Source organism: Haplochromis burtoni, unplaced genomic scaffold, assembly GCF_018398535.1.
Source record: "Haplochromis burtoni strain Fernald_Lab_line unplaced genomic scaffold, NCSU_Asbu1 Contig_40, whole genome shotgun sequence".
Lineage (NCBI taxonomy): Eukaryota > Metazoa > Chordata > Actinopteri > Cichliformes > Cichlidae > Haplochromis > Haplochromis burtoni.
This window is the reverse complement of record NW_024582401.1, coordinates 771,530-791,451: the sequence shown is the minus strand read 5'-3', so window position 1 is coordinate 791,451 and position 19,922 is coordinate 771,530. Positions and strand designations below refer to the sequence as shown.

The following is a 19,922-nucleotide window of genomic DNA, read 5'->3' as shown; positions in this document are numbered from 1 at the left end:
AGTACTTTTGAAAAGTTTTGGCGTTTTTCTGGAAAGGCAGCTAATTTTGTGTTACTCTTCAAGTGCCATTTTCAATTACCTTCATCATTTCAAATGTTAATAACTAAAGACAATATTTTGGATTTTGTCTCACTGGCTCTCTTGGCCAGAGTTTATCAATAAAGAAAGAAACTGAAAATTTTACATTAGTCTGAGTGATTCATAATTGTAAGTCACAGTGCTGTGAAATATGGCTGGTGTAGACTCACAACTCAGGAATGGACAAAATGCATACAGCATACTTACATTAAATTAATTTTTTTTTTTAATTTATTCAAAACTGACGACGACGATGGCGTCGGGATTTGGGTTGTGAGAGCTTGTGTGTTTAATGCAGAAACCACGTTCGAAGTTCACTATGGCTATTAACGAAAGAGCTGACACATCTTGAATGGTGTGCAGTATGTCATTAAAAAATTTGAGGAAACTAGACAAAAGGAGGACAAAAGAAGTGGCACGCCTTAAAAATGATCTATAGCAGATAAACAGGATCTGAAAGCCATGGAGGGATGAATCTAAATTTGAGATTCCTGGTTCAACTTGTTGTCAGTATGTACAAAAGAGGTCAGGACAGAGGTACAACAGTGAGTGTCTACAGCCTGTAAAACACAGTGGAGGCTGTGTCCTGGTTTCAGCCAGTGGTGCTGGAGATCTTGTCAAAACTGTTGGAACTCTCAATGAAACAAAGTGCCATCAGATTTTGATCCACCATGTAGTACCATCTGGAAGCCATCAGATTGGTAACATCTTCATTTTCATCATGACAGTGATCCTAAACACACCCGGACATCGAAACGATTGAAGCAGTGAGAGATCATCTTGACAGAGAACAGAACAAAAGGCAGAAACATCTAAAGAAAAGCTTTGAATGTCCTTACTTTAAGAAATGAGAAGCCTCACAGAGTTCAGACTGTGATGGAGAATAAAGGTGGTCACACCAAATATTGACTTTAAAGCTTGTTAGAACTGTACAAACTCATTTCAATGTGTGTTTGCACACAATTCATTAAATCACTGCACTTATTTCCCATTTTCCTAACAAAAAATAAAGAAATGAGGGGTTTGGCACAGTGCTGTAGGTAAGACGGAGCGACAAGGCTTCAGCATTGTGTGTGTGGAATACTCACTGCACAGCCTGTAATTTAGAAATTTTCAAGTTCATTTATTCTTGAATTCATTGAGCGAATAATTAAGAGTTTTGTGCCGATCACCTTTATTCCGACTACCCAACTCTGTGAAAAAGTTGCAATTAACATTTTGTATTTATTTGTACAAAACAAAAAAACCTACCTTTACTGATAATGATTTGACCTCCATGACATCAAATTTCTGAACAAACTGTATCAATATGTAATGATGGTTGCAGGTGTGTCACGCTCACTTTTAAAATACCTTTTTTTTTAAAGTACAAAGCAGCGTGATGGAGCAGTGTTAGTCCTTTCAGGGCCTGTCAGCACAGCGGGACCCCGAGGCTACGTTCCAGGCAAAGTCTTCACTGCTGTCTGTTCAATACAGACACAACAGCAGTCAGCCTCTGCAGAGTCACAATAATACACATCGCATTTGGATGCGTGCGGGTTAGAAATGCGCGCAGGTGGATATTTGCATGCGTGTGTTGGTGTGTAAGCACCTACAGCTTGCATGCAGGCGTGGGCTTTTATGAGTGGATGTTGTTTGTGGACACTTTGGAGTGTTTATGCGTTTAGGGGGGAATGCAAGCACCATTACGCAGAGGTAATTGGCAGGTTCTTTGTTTCAGCTCCCTTTTTTGTTTAGTTTTTTCTTCTTTAAGGATGTTCTCGTACCGCATTTCAAAGGAGTCACTCGTTAATCCCGAGATGAATAAGTAATGTTTACAGCAAACGTTGTTGCCACCGTAAATGACTGTTTAAAGGCTTCTTTTATAACAGTGTAATTGACATTCTTCCCCTGAAAAACATCCTGGATAATTTAATCACACTGTAGATTAGGTTTGTGTTATGGTCATCACTTTTAATGATATCAGCTTTGTTTTTCAGAAATTAGATACATTTTTTTTCAACTGTTAGTTTTGTGGTTCATTTAAGTGCGGTAGGCAGGAATCGTCACACATCAAATGTCAGAAACCCAACGCGAAATCATTCAAACAAACCTTTAAAAAAAAAAAAACAAGAAAACTTGCTGACACATCCTCTGAACCTCAAGGACGTGCGAATCGCCAGTGCCGCAGAGTGATGGGAATCGTGCGAGAGGTTCAAATTGATTCAAATGTCCTCCAGCAGCAACAGCTCGTGTTTGATTGTTGAAAGCAAAAGCACACCATTGTTTTGTTTTTTGGGCTTTTTTTTTTTTTTATCCACTCAACTAAGTAAAGGATACGGGCTGAAATAAAAGGGAAGTGGATTGTTGTAGGCAGCGAGTTCCCAGTTCCCGCTGATCAAAGTTAAATGACTTGAATAAGAAAAGCAGCGCACACACGTTTCTGGGAAAATTAGCTGCTTTGCACACAGGCATTGGGAGGAACGATGCAAACTTTGTTGAGGCAAATTACGAAGGCCGTCGGGTTGCTTCTGGAGACGGCTGCCAGAGATTCAGACCACTTTGTTGTTCCAAAACTGTTTAAAGTCCTTTTTTAAAGATTTGGTTCTATAATTGGATGTTTTCTATTGAAGTGCAAGTTGTAAATTGCCCCCTTTTTTTTTCTTTTTTACTGTTTTTTTTTAAACTTGAGTTTGTTTCTGAGTAATCTAATGATGATTACTCATCCTCTGCACTGATGATCCCACCCTTCATTAAACATCATCTCTGCCGAGAAAGTTCATCGTGAAGAAAAACCAGAAGTTTGCTGCTTGCTGCCAAGCGAAGACGTGACATTACCTCTTGATCTTGGGCGGAGGGGTGCTGCAGCTGTGAAGGGCACCGACTGTCATCCTGGCCCTCTTTTTTTTTTTTTTAATTTTTTTTTTTTTTCTCCTTTTTTTTGGCTGTTAGGCTGTTTGTCAAATGTGTGCACCAGCTTGAATCAGTGGCAATCAGGCTGACATGATGCGAACGGATCCGTGAGAGCATCTGCTGGCACAGCGGGCAGCGATATGTGATAAACGCTGATTTCACCCTCCATTGGATCGAGCTGGCGATGATAGCCACCTCTCCCCCGCTCATCCATCCTATTAAACCCTCATTATTCATTTACCTCCAGCCTCAACAGCCTGACATGCATGGAATGAGTGCAACTCGCAGCCCCACGCATGCACACAAAAAAAGAAATTGTGCTCATTTCATCTGTGGCGGTCAAGGACACGCTCGCCGCTATCTCACGTAGTCAGTATCATGACTTTCTTCTTCTTCTTTTATTTAAGGGTTGGAACAAAATTCTCTCATTTAGTGGTAAATACACACCCGCCCACGCGCTCAGACACACAGTTTCCCTGCATAGTGCGGCGGCAGTGCACTGGCAAGGAGCTTAATTCTATCAGGCTGCAAGCTGGACAGCCGTAATTACATTTGTGACACAAATCCTGCCTCTCAAATTGAGCGTTTTATTCCTGAGCGCCCCCCCACCCCCCCACCTCTCTATTTATAACCCCTTATTCCCCTTATTCCCCATAAATCCCACTTCCTCTCAGAAAGTCAATTTAGGACTTAAAAGGCAGCAACGCTCTGCTTACTTTTTTCCTCCTCCTTCGACTCCATCGCCGCTTCAGTTTCACTCCCAACACCCCCCACCCTCCCACCCCCTCCCGCTCTGCTTGGAAGCTTTGAAGCCTCTGAAATGACAAAAAATACGTCTTAAGCAGTGAGTGCCATGATGCGAGAAAGTCATCCCTACAGAAGAGTTTCAGAAAGTGAAAACGCTGCTTGCAACCTGCCTGTAACTTCTTTGAAGAGTCACTGCTCTATTGTGATACATCACCTGGGTGGGTTAGTTGCTTTTAGGGGTTGGAAGCAGGCGTCTTTTCAGCCGTCTTCTCGGTCATCTGTCCCGCAGTTGCCTGCCACAGCCTGAATGTCACAAGCGTCTTTGACTTTATTCTCAGTGACATTTACTCTTTTCTTCTTTTCCTTACAGCTCTGTGTTTCCTCAAATCTTCAGCACTTCCCCGCTACCTCCTCCTCCTCCCCCGCCTGCTCTCCGATCCCCTTGCTGAATCAGCTGTGGCCTTCATTGCACTCCTGCTCCTCCATCTAGCCCTTTTTTCCTCTCGAGTTGGAGGCCATACCCCGAGTACAGTATGATGGCAGTTCATTTATTCCCCCCTGTCTCTTGCTTATGCATGAGCCTGTCAGTTCCCATAGTACCGCTCCTCACCTGCGCCTGTACCGTTTCACCTCATTCATCGTTTCTTCTCCCCTTCTTTTATGTCGCTCATACGGGACTCCGACTTTCTCCCCATTTCTGTCAAGCCTGTTTTTCACGCTCTCCTCTCCCTTTACCTTTCACTCTACATTTCATATACAAGACTTCATATTTCTCTCTTTAACCGCTCTCAGCTTCATTCCAAAAAGCTCTTATACGTCAACAGAAAAATGTGTGAGAGCTGATACTGATTGATCCACGTGTATATGTGAGATTTTTACATTTTCAGGCCTTGAGGTAGGCGTAGTTTCCAGACAAGTTTATGCATGTGTATGTACGGTTATGCATAATAATGTGAGAAAGTTTTAGGAGGATGATCTTTAAGGTGATGCAATTTGGACTTTAAAATGTTTGTAAGAGCAGGATTTTTTTTTCCTTCCATAAATAATGACTTTAATGCCATGAATTTAAATTTTAGTCCACATTTTCCATCTTTCATTTGATGCATTCTGGCTTTATTCTATCAGTCGCCATTGCTGCCGTGTCATTCCTTCAATCAATCTGTTTTCCCAACTAATTTTCTTAGTTAGTCGCGCTGGGCTGGAGTCTATCCCAGCTGACATTGAGTAGGAGGCAGGGTGCACCCTGCACAGTCAATCTATTATATATTCCGGCTTTCGTTCTGATTTTTATGCTATAAATTAAGACTTTTATTCCAGCTATTAAAATTTAATTCTGCAAATTACCATTCCTAGCATTCCTTCAATCCATCCATCTTTCTTAAACGCTTATTCAGTTTATACTTGTGGAGGGTTAGAGCCTATCCCAGCTGACATTTCATAAATGATGAATTTTATTTCGAGTAGATTCAGACTCTATGGCTTTTCATGAAAAATATATTTTCTTTCTATGTATTGTTAGTTTAAGTCTATGCATTCTGAGTTTCATTACATATTTCCCAACTTTCATGCCATACAATGAAGTTTTATTATGTGTTAGTTGATTTGAATGTTCTCCAGGATTTACATTTAGTCTCTGATATACATAAAAAGCCTAAAGCATACCCCATAAAGGCATTTTTCTGGAAGTAAGTGTTAAGTAATATTAAGTAGTAAGTAGTTACTGTACTGTATATGGAGGAACCATAAGGTTACTGTGGTTGTTAGTTCAATAATCAGTGATTTTAGTGTAATAATAGCAAACTGAGCTTGATTATGTTTCCTGGTGATTCATAGATAATGAGCTAATTAAGCGTCAACTCTTACAAAAGACCCATTTCTGTATTACCTAAATGATAACTCTGCCTGTAGACGCAACAACACTAATGGATAAATTACCGTCTAAATCCTGGAATTTGCAGTCCCAGCCCCCGCACCAATTCTTACATAAACTGAAGGCAAATTAAATTGTAGCCAGCTCTGAGAGTTTAAAAAGTTTAATGCAGATGCTCTTTAAATAAGGAAATATTATTTGAGGAGATGGGTTCAAGTTTAATGTTTTGCAAGCGGTGGGTTAGTTTATCCTAAAAGCTTGTGATCTGAATAAAGTCTTTGTGTCAATTTAGCAGTGGCTGCGTCTCTAAATTTAAGCAAACCTCCATCCTCCATCCATCAGCCAGGCTTCTTTTATACTCTTCATTGGATTTCCTCCTCTGTTTTATGTGCTGGAATAGTGGAAAATGGTGAAGTTAGCTTTGGGATGAATTAGTCATGGCGGAGTGTCTTTCTGTCTCGCAGAGCCTTCAGATGGAGGAGCACTCGGCCCCACCCTGGGCCTCATGAAGTCCAGCTCCCTGGAGAGCCTGCAGACGGCCATGTCTGAGGCGAAGCAGAGTCACATCCAAGACCACGTGCCCTTTCATCGCCCACGGCCGCACATGGTCCGGGGGCGGGGATGCAACCAGAGTTTCCGCATCGCCATTGACAAGTCGTATGACGGACCTTCTGAAGACGGTAAGACCCCAGGAGAAAAGCAGACATGTCGAACTGCTACTACCAAAAATCTTTTCGAAAAACAAGAAGCAGACACAACAAAACTGCCCACTGTAAGGAATGTTCCCTGTTAATGCACGACTGGGATTCCTTCCTAGACACTGTACCCATTTAAATGAGAGGCTACGCTGCCAGTGCACATCCTTTAAGCTTTATAACACACTGGCACTCAAAAAAGAGCCAGAGGCCTGCCAAGGTACAGTGCTTAGCCTAAGTACCTTAATGAAATGCTACATGATTTTATCCACTCAGCAATTTGGAAAGAACAACTTTATGTCTTACAGCAGCATATTTTTAATGCTCTAAATTGTGACCACACATACGTGTGGGATGAGGGATGTGTGCGATTAACATATGAGGAAATTAAATCCTGGAGTGTGGACAAAAGTTACGATTTGAGGGGGTTTTTTTAGGCACACAGTCAACGCTGCAAAAGATAAAACTAAAAAAAACCCCAAAAAACCCTCAAATCTGTGTTCCTGGTATCTTGCTACACCTGAGGGGCTTGCATAAGAACAAAGGCTGCCTGTAATGCTCGGAGCTATATCTATGAGTACATATTCCATTGTTGTCTGTGCATCTACTCTGACCTCTGCCATCCAACCTATCCTATTCGTGGGAATTGTTTTCCCTCATCAGACGACGACATGTCAGAGCACAGCTCCGGTCACGAAACGCCCGCCAGCAGCTCGTCTCGCCAGGATCTGGATGCAGACGATGGAAAGAAGAAGAAGAAGAAGGATGAAAGAAAGAAGAAGGAGAAGAAGACCAAAGGGAGGAAGAAGTCACTGGATTCTGTGGAGGACACAGAGAAGAAGACCAAAAAGAAAGGATTTGGCATCTTAAGGTAAGGAGATCTTCAGGTCCGAATACTTAACATCCCCAATTGATGTTTAACTAGTTTGTAACTTGTTGGCTTCCCCAGTTGAAAGCTTCCGTCATCAACAAAAATGACTTGACATGGACTTTCTGACAAATAGAACCTAATGAGGATGTAAACATTAGTTAAATATGTACATGAGCCCTGTTGCTGGTCGCTGGCTGACTGCAGATGGATTGAATAGCACTCACAAATTAACTTCTTTCCACTTGAGGCAATAGCTGACACTTTTAAACGAAACATTTTGTATTTCTGCAATTACAGTTCCAGAGTCAAATAAGGTGCTGACATTAGCTTTATCTCTTCATGCGTGTCCTGGCAGGAGTGAAGCATGTTAATTGGCACGGTGGTAATAAGTGTCCTATAAACGACTGATGGGAACATTAATGGATCCTAGAAGCACAAACCGAGCCAGTGTAATATGCTTTTATTCTGGTTTTCCAAGTTTAATTACATTTCTAAGTAATTAAACAGAGACATATTAATTTTTCATTTTTATTTTATTAACCCATTGCAATCAAATTGGGGAATGTGCTGCCTTTTGTATATACACTGTTCAAAAAATTAAAGGAACACTTTGAAAACATATCGGATCTCAATGAAACGAAGTCATGCTGGGTATCTGCGCTGATGGATTGGGTAATGTGTCAGGAGTGAAAGGATGCCACATTGTTTGATGGCAATGAAAACTATCAACCTACAGAGGGCTGAATTCAAAGACACGGCAAAACTCAAAGTGAAAAGATGATGCAGCAGACTAAGTTTCATTGCAATTTCTTTGCAGCAACTCAAAATGGTGCTCAGTAGTTTGTATGGCCTCCGCGTGCTTGTATCCGTGCCTGACAAGGGGCATGGTCCTAATGACACGGCAGATAGTGTACTGGGGGATCTCGGAGCTCCTGGTAGACTCTAATGGTGTTGGATGGACACAAAAATGTCCCAGAGATGTTCAGTTGACGTCTATACAGGTCTGTATCTCCCCAGACCATCACTTATTCTTACGGGCAGCTTTCACGTCTGTCACATGTGTTCAGGGTGAACCAGCACTCATCTGTGAAAAGCACAGGGTGTCAGTCAGGGACCTGCCTATTCTGGTATTCTATGGAAAATTCGAATCAGGCCCCACGGTGCTGGACAGCGAGCAAAGGGACGACTAGAGGACGTCAGGCCAATCTCATGAAGTCTGTTTCTGATTGTTTGGTCAGAAAAATTCACACGAGCATCCTGCTGGAGGTCATTTTGTAGCTCTGGCAGTGCTCGCCCTGTTCCTCCTTGCAAAAAGAAGCAGATACTAGTCCTGCTGATGGGCCTTTTACGGCCCTTTCCAGCGCTTACAGACTGTGCTGGGAGACAGAGCAAACCTTCTGACAATGGCACATATTGATGTGCCATGCTGGAGGAGTTGGACTATCTGTGCAACCTCTGCAGGGTCCTATGCATCAGCTCATGGTACCAGGAGGGACACTGACCCTAGCAAAATGCAAAATTACTGAAAAAAAAAGATGAGGAGGGAAAATGTTCAGTGATCACCAGTTAGCATTAGCCTAACTCTATAATAATAGTATTATCATTACAGCTTTAGCTGAAACAAAACCATTTAAAAGGCTTTGCTTTGATTTTTTTTAAATCACATATTTTCTAATTTAAAAGAAAATTAACAGCTAGAACAAACCAGATAACTACTCCTAAAGCTCAAGCTATAGCATCGTCTGAAAGCAGCATTACTTATATTGTTCTCTTTAAATTGAGCTGATTTTCATCTGTATTATTTTCTACTAGTCTTTTATTTTTAGGTTTGCCTGCTGGTTAAAACCAGATGTGCATTTTGTAGCTGTGAGGGAAACAGACATCAGGTGCATCCCTCCTGTAAACAGAAGAATCGATGGACAGAAGCAGCACTATGTCTTACTTTTCTTGGTTAAGTTTCAACAAATTACCTCTGCGAGCACAGCAGGATTACGGGATCTTGGATATTGGATGTGAACACAAGCTTCTCAGTAATGGAGGGTATCCATTATTTCTCAATCCAAGCAAAGTCGCACAGTAGTGACCCAAACCGCTCGTCACCCCCCTTATCAACATGTCCCCATCGTGATTTGCGGTGGTCCAATCCCACCAGCTGCAATCCTTATCTATTGGCAGTGACACGGTGTGGTCAGTGTATCACTACACTTCCAACACTTGAGATTCAATTAGGCTGTGACGAGAGATAGCGCGAGCTGAGCGTTGGCCTACAGATGGCAGATAAGAATCCAATCGGCCACAGTGTCAAGGGCAGTAATGGAGGAGATGTTCACACGTTGAGCCCGGTAGGGGAGAGTCGAGCCGGGGCTGGGAAGGGCAAGATGAAGGACACACTTGGAGGAGGTACATGCAAGAGCACATGTCAGCTTGTAGTTGAGTGTAAAGCTGAAATCCACTTCGCCTACAGCTGGATTTACCCAGGAAAGACAGTTTTGTTTCCTATTCTGCGCCACACACATTGTGTTTATATGAAGCTCTACACATGTGCTGCACAAGGACTCCTCGTTTTTCTATTTGTACTTCTGCATTTGGATCCTCGCTTCTCTCTTCCTGCCTTGTGTATACTCTCCTTGTCTCTTTGCCTTTACTTGCCAATTTTCACTTATTTTATTTCTCACAGTTCAAGTTCAGGTGTATCAGTAAAATGCATCTGTCATTGGGCTCACACATCTCACTATGTCCACGCTCTTTTTTCCCCCCTCTTAATTTAACACAGTAGTCAGAAACAATCAAAACCAGCCTGCTGCTGGTCTCTTGCACAGACTTGGACTCCTCTTCTACCTCAACAATAGCCTGACTATTGTAAAAGCTTCCAGATTGTCACGCCGCACACTCGCCCCTCTCTCTCGCGCTCTCCCTGGCCTTTATCCGTCCAGCTTGATTGTTATTGAACTTGAAATATGACTTAATTAGCTGGAGTATTGCACTGTTCAATCTGATTGCAGCTCTCAAATGTTATTTTACTCCAATGGCAGCATTAGGAAAAGGGCAAATTATAAACATATGACCTCAATTTACCGCGGCAATGAAAGTGTGCACAACAACAGCTAGCACGACAAATGCTGGAAGCCGGCCCCGTCCTTCCAGTGGCCGTAAATATTTAATTTAGCTGCTGCATTGTTTGAAGAGCAAGTTGTTTTTGGCATTGGGTAGCAAACAGCTGGATATACGGTGACCTCTGGAAATCACATATTTGTTGTGGGAACATTTATTTTTTCTAAATTCATACATGATCCTCATTGTATTGTTTCATGGCCTTGCATTTAAAAGCCTAGATATTGTTATTTTACATGAGTGCAGCAGTTTGCCTTAAGAAACGTGTTTGTTTAAGGTAAAAAAAATGTAATTACATCATTTGATAAAACGGTGAATATCCTTTTGGAAAAATCCATGTAATCTTTATTGAATCGAAATGCACACGATGGTAAATTGGTCAGCCAAGCAGCAGCCTTTCCTGTTTAACCCATTAACACCTAGTGTATCATTTGATACATACAGTTTTTGTGTGTTTTTGAGACGTCGACATCATCAGTGTGGTTTATTTTTCCACCATGAAGAACCAAAATAAGATGCACAATCAATTTTTAGCAGTCGATTACCAAAGATGCCAGATGTAGCAAATATGATACCAATTAAAACTAAAATATTCAAATTAATATTGTTGTTGTTTTTTTGTTTAATTTGTCAAAAAAGTTAAATAAACACTCCATTTTCCAAAAAATTGAATTTTATTTCGAGTTTCAGGTTTTAAAGAGGGCTTAAAATTCGTTTTTTGTAAGAATTGTTTCCTAGAGATGCTTTCAATGTAACAGTTCAGCACATTAATCGAGTCACTGAGCGCGACACAGTGGGAATGCTCCTTAACTCACCACATAATACTGTCATGATATGTTACCCGCGATAACGCATGATATCAAAATTAGTGTAACTTAGATAGAAATGCACCTAAAAAGGTGTAAAACTGTAATTATGGATTCATTCACGTCATTGTGCTTTGAGTGTGTGTGTGTGTGTGTATTATTATTCAAATTTAATAGTCCAGTTATTCATTTAAGTAGGCGCTGATTTATTTCCCTCCTCTGTTTGCCAATCCCCCTGTGAATTTCTCTTTTTTTCCCCCCTAAAGGTTCATTAATTTCCATTCATTTTACTGTAGACTCATTCATTTGATAAGCACCACCGTAGGGAGTTGTAAAATAGTGACTCCGTTAAGTCAGATTGGCGGGGGAATCTATTAAGCACCTGCATGTATATATTTCCACCAATTGCTGCGAAATTGGTGGAGCACATATTTTGTACCATTATTTGACAAAAAATAGTCACGATTTAGCATACGGTGGTCACAATATCCAATTTTCTCTTTATAGCTGTCATGGTGAGAGATATTCAAGGTATTATTGTGATATTTAGAGTAAATCTGGGGGGAAATACCAATTATGCTATTGGTTAATTTAATTTCTAACTTTATTCTCATACACTTATTGCATATTAGAAGTGCATGGCCCATGCAAGGTCTCTAACTGTGCAATAGCATACAAACAGAACAATTATGCAGGTATTTTAGTAATTATTTGAGCATTATAGTCGCCACAGCAACAACAAAGTCTTTTTTTGTGCGTACAGTAAGCCGGGCCCGCTCTACAAGCCGGTTGTGATTTGATTTGAATCTCAGGGACTGCTGTGAAATCGACTTTGTAATGACATTGCTTCCTGATTTCTGTTTCACTGTCAAATAGTCCAAACTGATTTGGACATTTGCCAGTTTTTTTGATGGGTGGGGGGGTTAAAACAGAACTCCCATCGAATTAAACAAAGTGTCAAAAAAGACACACCGTCTTAAGGTTAAAGATGGAAGAGTGCGTTCTGCTTCCTGTATGTGTCCCTCCTGTTCTGGGCTCGGATGCGGTTTCTCCTCTTTTTCATCACCGTGCTCACAAAGCCCCATTCGCGTCTTGTCTCCCTGATTGCTAAATAAGCCAAGACAAATGGCAGTGCCCTTCAGACCTTCCTCAGTAGCGCTTGACTGCTCGTCTTGTCTGTATTCAGCAGACGGCAGTGAAGTCTTTGCCCAGGACGTAGCCTCGGGGGCCGTGCTGCTGACAGACCGCGGAAAGACTAACACTAGGCTGCTCTTATGTTTTCTCTCAACGTCGCCGCCATATCTGCAGAACAAGACAGGTTAGCCTGGTCAGGAGTTTCAGATGTCCTTATCAGAAAAAGGATATTTATCTTCCACTTTTGGACTGTAATAAAACCTTTGCCTACAATATTATTTTTATCTCGAAGTAAAAGCTAGAGCTCCCTCCTCACCATTCCCCAAAGTGATATTTCTACAAGTTTCTCAGCCTTGGAAAGTTGCTGAGGGCGTTTGTTCTTGTGTGTACAGCTTGAACTGCTTGAGCTCAGACCCGGTCTTGTTTTCATGAAGGATTAGACATGTTATGGTTTTATCCAGCACGACTTAATCAGGAGGTCAGGGTTGTGTGCAACGCTCCCCGTTTCACTCCCAAGTGACATTCGGTCTGCACTGAAATGTGGATTTGTGTTTATACACAGATTCATGCAACTCCATCAGCTTGAGCGTTCATCACACCAGTCACCGGGTGTGTCATTGCTCAACTCCGCTGCCGGCCCTGCCGGGCACTGACACACGCCGTCTGTTTCGTGTCCCGTCAGTCACTCAGTCAGGATCAATGTGGAGCTGTCGCTATCAGCACGTCTCCTGCCGCCACCGCACGCAAACACCCCTCAACCCATTTAAGGGACATGAAAGTCGACGCTTCTGATCTGCTGTTTACAAATCCCACGTACGGCATCGTACAGTATATCCTCTCCCCCGCTCCTCTGTTTGCGGCGCAGAAGAAATCCGACAGTGACGCAAGCCAATTAGCTCCGTCCGTTCCGCTCTCATCCTATCGCGGAGCAGCAGAATGTGCGGGGTGGAAAAGGTAGTCACTGGTGGGCTGTGCTCTGCAAAACCAAAGTCTCGGTGTCAAACTGAAGGAGCTCGACGCTTGATGATTTCTGATGGATTACTGCTCTTATAAGAGCGCCTGTCTTCCTCCTCCTTGTTCCTCGAGCCTTTGCTCTTCCAATTTTAGTTTCCCGATGAGCCTTTTCTCCTCAGATTGTCCTCAAATGTCCTTTCTTTGTTCTGTTTTGCTTCACTTAGCTTTCTATGGTTGAGTATCTCTTTCCCAGTTCATTTCTCTCTGTCCTTGAGTGAACTATTGATTTAACTAAGCAACGCTGGATAAAATTAGCTTCAGAGTCCTCGATGGATTCACTCGAGTTTCTAATTTTCTATTATCAAGTGTGCTAATGACTAGTGCGAGGTCCAAGAAACCTCCTGCCAGTTAAACAGAGGCAGGGCGTGTTATTCCTTTACTCTGAGGTTTCTGTGGACTGTTATTTTTTTCTGTTCCTGCTCTGGTATGAATGGTTGTCACTGCCCATCTGTTTATTTGAAAGAAACCAGGAAAGTAAGGCCGACCATCGGTGCGAAATAATAGTAATGTGGAGCACTGAAACAGGCCACAACAGTGCCGCAGTGACTTTAAACACCAAGTGACCTTAAGATCAGCAGGAAGGGAAAGGAATCTTGAATAGGCTGTACTTGTCAGCCGTGTTGGTAGGCATATCAAAATCCCTCTGACATGTTTGTGTGGGTGCCTCACAGCAGTGACTCTAAGCTGTGATGGGGTAAATCGGAGGTGCATTACCTAATCCCACCGTTGGGTTAATGCACTGCAGGTGGATTTCTTTGATCCAGCATCTCATCTGGCATTTAAGGGCTGCTAGCTGCGCTGATACAGAAAGGAGTCTGCAAGACAGTATTTATTAATGTTAGTATTCCCTTTTGTAAAATATGCGTAAGGCCATATATTTTGCTCACAGGATATCTCTTGTGGATAAGCATTATCACTCCCTCTATTCATCTCTTTATCTTTCCATAAATAATGTATGCAAAACCACAAATCACTTTCTTTGCACACTTGACAGGCGTGGAACTCGCAGCTATCGCTTACTAATCAGGGCTGCCTTAAATACACGTTCCTAGGGAATGTAAAGCCTTGCAGAGTATATTCTCCCTGCTGTATACTTTGAGCAAAGGTTGGCTGAATTAAAATGAGAGAGTGCACCCGTGCATAGCTGAGGGCTCGCATTATTATTAAATCCTTTATTTAAACAGGTGATCTCATTGAAATCAGGGTGTCCTGTTTTTAAAGGAGACCTTTGCAAAGATAACATGAGAATGGACATTTTGAAATTTAGGAAAATCTTATTCAGGAGTGATGCTCATGCATAAAATCCTCAAATAAAATAAGAGAATGTAGTTTTCAAACTTTTGTATTTAATCCTATTTGTATGCAGCAAAGTATCTGAACCCAGTTGTAGAGTAAATAAGAGGTGCAGCTAGTGTTAGAACTTCCTGTGACTCGGCATCGTAAGTACTACATTTAAATCTTAACAAGGCAGCAGAGGTAATTGGGTAATTTTTAATAAACAAACATCAAGCAGCACTGCTCCCTTATGTTTGTTTAAGAGGACCATCTCAAATTTTCATATAAGATACAGTGGTTGGTAATAAAATGCAGCACCCTGTAGTAAATGGAATAAAGAATATTCAAGGTGGAGGAGGAAGCATATGTATAAATAGCATTACCATCAAGAAAGCACTCAGATTTCTGGAGTGTGTTCCACATGGGTCTTAAAAGTGAGTAAATAGTTCTGAATTATTTATAATAATCAATAGTTTTTATTTTATGACCATGAAGATTTCAAAGGAGGCAGGATACTCTTAGGTCACCTGGTGAATAGCATTCCCTTATGTTTCTTTACCAGAGGCCAGAGAACAAGCGTGCTGTTTTGATAGGTGAAATGCAGATGCTGGAAAGATGATAGTACCTCAAATAACCATTTATTAAAGCCAAGGTATGCAGAAGAGCATCTCCACATTTCTGGATGCACAACACGTGCAACGACTACACCAGGTGTCACTCACAGCTAGACAGCTTCAGGCTGATATGAATATATTTCAATTTACCGTTTGTTACAATCAAAGCATGCAGAAGAGTGTCTTTGCATCCAACCTTGAAGCAGGTGGGCTACAGCAGCAGAAGACCGCACTGAATGTCACTCTTGTCAGCTAAGAATGGGGAAACTCCAGTTCACACAGGCTCACCAAATCGTCTCAAACTGGTTTCTTGAACATGGCGGTGTGGTCACAAATGGCCTCGGCAGTCACCAGATCTCAATCCAATCACAGGCCAGGAACATGGTGGGTGTGCAACCACAAATCTGCAGCAACTGTGTAATGACCAAAATCTCTGACGGAAAACCTTTGAAAACATCTTTGAGATCTGTCAGGAAGATTCTGATGGAATCATTTAATAGATTGTTTATCTAGTCAAGCATAACATTTCCAGTGGCGTAGCATAAGCTGCTAAATCAAATGCTTTGCATAGGTTGTGAGGGGCTATGCGACGCACACATAACGCAGCTGTTATTGTGCTGTGACTTAATCAAAAGCCCAACTGCTCTGATTAAAACTGTTTGGGAATTTACCGGGGACTTATGGATTTTTACTCGACAGGAGAATTTTGATATGGGTTTCGAATATTTGCATTTCTGGTATTGGTACGTTTATGTAAGGGAGGTACATGCAAATCTTTTGCAATTTTACCTGATGCAAGTTGTGCACTGTGATTAATTCAAAGCTGCAGTGAAGGAAAGAAAATCAGTCCTTTTATTTGCTTTGAGCTTTAGTTGTGAGTGGTGAGTAGAACAACCTGTTATTTAGTGTGTGCGTGTGTGTGCGTGTGTGTGTGCGTGCAGTATGTGGCATTAGTATTTGGATATGTTGGCCTCGTCATTTTGTTTTTTGTGTGTGTTCTTATGTCCAAATTTATTATACTCAGTCCCAGATATAAATACCAGCATGGTTCTTGAAGCTACACGCTATTACATTAAAATACTGCTAACAACAACCAGTGAATCACCCTCCATAGAGGAAAAAGCAGTCCTAAAATGACAGCTATTTCATTTTTCTTGTCATAATTCAGAATTGTGCTCAATTTGCTTCCGGTAAGTCTCCGGTCGCCCTACATATAAAAAGCTGCCAAGTACTTTTTACCGTTGTTGGAAATGAGCTTTCTCGCAGCAGAAGCAGCTTCCTGTACTTGGTACTGAGGCACAATTCTAATTTACAACTTTGCCATGGAAGCAAACAGACGCGGACGCTATCACTGTCGGCAGCTGGCGGGAAAACAAATTAACTTTTTTCCCTCCATTTCTCCCCTCCATTCAGCACGATGGGCAGCTTTTCCTGAAATGATGTGCAGGTTTATTGGTGTTGATGCGAGCTGTCAGTCAAATATCAGAGGGACGGGAAATTGACAGTGGAGATGATGAGGAAATCCTCATGCATATATATCAGCTGATAAAGGGGGCAGTCGCGACGCGCCTCCGCCGTTCCTTCCCACCGTTCTCCTCGCTCCCTTTTTCTGTCGCTACAACGCTTCCCCTTGACTCGCCTTCCCCTTGAAATCTCCCCTTCTCTTCTCACACGAAAAGCATTTTATGTTTCTTGTTTTTCATAGCCCGGCTACACCTGCCTCCAACCAGAGCGTTTTGGCTCACAGCCGCTCTCTCTCCCTCTCTTATTTACAGCTCTGGTGTTGGGCGGGTAGGGGAGGGGTGAGGCGAGGATGCCGACTCACTCCTTTGCAGCTTGACCGTGAAGGAGCTCCAGTGGAGCAGTTGAGGAATTAATTACTTTATTTATAGGCTTCTGAACAACTTGTTTACCTCCAGATTTTCCCTGGGAAGTTTGGAGGCCACCGGGTGTATACTCTTTTATTCAGATAAGTTTTTTTTATTATTATTGTTCATTAGTATGTTACACCCTATGTTACATAAGAAGCAATCTTCAGAGAACTAATTACTCTATAATGTTCTCTGCAGTTCTGCCAGCCAATAGAGTTGCTGTCACTGTTTTCAAATAGCTGTGTTCTCATTAGGAGCGAAGCCCTATTTTTCTTTTTTCTTTCTTTTGACTGGTAAAGTCTGAGTGAGTCATCCGGCTCAGGAACACAATACCCACATTTGTTCTGAGAAATATTGGCCACACGGTAATTACAAAATGAGACAGTGAGACGAGGCTTCCATTTGCGTTGATCGCTTTCACGATCCATCAGTCCCCGTCGAGTTATGACATTTGAATTGACCCCGAGGGACGGGCCTTTCGAAGCACAGACGCATTCGTATCATCCAGACGGCTCAGCGGCATCTCACCAGCCAGCTGCCCATCACTCACCGGCCAATTAAAGGTCTCAACGAGGCCACAGGAAACAGTCACGACCAATTAGCATGTGATCTTACCAACTCCTGGACGTACATGTGCTCAAAGCATCGGGCGCCAGGAAGTGATTACACCTCCACTGGCGGTTATGTCCTCTCCAGCCATGCCATGTGTGATGGATGGACTTCCTCTGTCATTTAATGTGCTAATGACAGACACATTCAAGAACACACAAGCGCACAAGTATTCCTCTTTACTTGAGGGTTTCCTTATTCCCCTCTACCGCGTATCTCCCACTAAAATACACTCAGAGCACGACCTCTGCTTTGCACACCAAGAAGGTTAAGTGTTTCTTGTATGAGGATGTGTGGAGGGCCGGAGGAGCCAGTAGTCTAACCTTTCTCAGTCTGCCAGTGGCTCTCATGTGGAGTCACGGTGACCTAGCCTTTTTTTTTGCTTCCAAGCCTGCAGCTGGAAAATGTGAAGAATTTCTATGAATCACAAAGTTCACAGGTGGTTTCCAGGAGTATTAAAACAGATTTTTCACTTTCATCCAGGTTTAAAGCATCCGGAACTTTTCAAAATGAGTTTAAATCTATGTATGTGTGTGTTCTTCTGTTGCCTAGGCCAGTAAAAGCCAGGTTTCAGACCACTGGCCAAATCAGGCCAAATAGAGTACTTCTGTAGATTTTCATCTAAATCTATCATCCTGTCAGAAACTTCTTTACCTACTATGGTGAACCTGAAACCTAAGACATACTGTTTGCTTTTGCAGTTTTAAACGTTTGAAACATTCCTAAGAGATTCTGGTCCATGTTGACATCATAGCATCACACAGTTGCAGGGGTGCCACCTGGTGTGGTCTTCTTCTGCTGTAGCGTGTCTGCTACAAGGTATGATGCATTCAGAGGTGCCCTTCCACGTACCTTGGTTGCAATGAGTGGCTATTTGAGTTACATTTTCGATTTAAGTCACTTAAATCACCTTTCTTCCCCATTCTGATGCTCATTTTGAACCACAACATCCACAGTTATGATTTTAAAAATGACTCTACCTGTTAAAATAATCCACAGAACTTTAAACCAAAACATGAAAGGAAAAAAACCAAGTGATATGGTTAGTTCTTATTTGTAGTTTGTGTAAACTGACCATCTAAACCAGTGATTCTAGTCAGATTAAGTGCAGTATTGTGCAAACTAAGCAAGATAAAGGCTTTGTGATCGTGTATGCTAATGTGCCTAGCTTTCATCATCTTAATCTGTTTATATCTCATTGCATGTGTGCGTGCGTCCATGCATGCGTGTGTGTGATGTCTGCAACAAAGAGTGGAGAGGTCAGTGCACTGGCTGAATGTACTGCCCAGACAATGGCCGAGTATGAAAATGAGGCATATAGCCCAGTGGTCTTGTTAAATATGAATGGTTTCCCTGACAGAAGTGGGGAGCGAAACAAAAGACAAATTGCTGGGGGGGACAGATTTTATGTGGAATTGCTAAAATATGCCACATATCAGAATGCAAACAATTAAAGGGAAGCCCATATTTCACCAGGCAGCCCCTGGACGGCGCAGCACTCCAGCACTTTACACTCCATCTCCTCTGTTTGCTCTCCCTTCATCCTTTTCCCTTTTACTTTTGCTTGCATCCCTTCTCACTCTTTTTTTTCTTTCTTTTCTTCTTCTTCTTCTTCATCTTTTTCTTGGACAACCCTTCCTTTCTCAGTCCTTTCCTATTTCCTTCTATCCTAGCACCTTCTTCCCGCCCTCTCTTCATCACTTATTGTCTGACTGAAGCATCAGTGCTTGAAGGACCGGCCAGGCGTTGATTAAGACAAGCTTTCCATATGCTTTCTGCTCCCTTGAGAGCAACTTGCTGTGCGTTCATACCTGCCTGCCTCGATCCTCTCTCCTTTAGGTGTTAAATTACTCTCATTTGAAGAGGAAATTTGGCGGCTCCTCCTCCTCTTGCGTTACAGCTTGTTGACGACACCGTAGTTTCTTTGACATTGCGAAGTAGCAAAACGTTCTCATGCAAGAGTCAGTTTACTGGCTTGCTTTTGGTCCGTAAGTCCTACTGAGCTTTTATTCTCCTTTGCTACATGCTGTGCCCTTCCTCACTCCATGATCTTTGAATTATCTTCTGCTGTGATGCTCAGCTAAAGTACTTTAAAGAACTGAATATTAAGATAGCTTATACCCTCTACTTGTATCTTCCTCCCTACATTATTAATGCCTTCTAAATGAAGCTATTTTAACTACGATTAGCACTTGGGTGGATCTAGCTACAGATTCATCCCAGTCCTATCGGCGCTTGTATCCGGCATCAATGGAAGCTGATTTGTGCCAAATTGCTGGTGTACTGTGCAGGGCATATGGAGGGAAAGTCAGATAAATAGATTTAATTATGCCCG

The 19,922-nt window shown here is 42.1% G+C and overlaps 1 protein-coding gene across 3 annotated transcripts in view; it reads left to right on the top strand.

The window, feature by feature from the left end:
- pard3ba (par-3 family cell polarity regulator beta a) overlaps nt 1-19,922 on the top strand; it is a 190,611-nt gene that overhangs the window by 108,034 nt on the left and 62,655 nt on the right. For all 3 annotated transcript variants that reach the window (XM_005920031.3, XM_005920030.3, XM_042219931.1), the window contains 2 exons: nt 6,052-6,267; nt 6,946-7,153. In XM_005920031.3, coding sequence (XP_005920093.1) covers nt 6,052-6,267; nt 6,946-7,153 — 424 coding nt within the window. The remainder of the gene's footprint in view (nt 1-6,051; nt 6,268-6,945; nt 7,154-19,922) is intronic.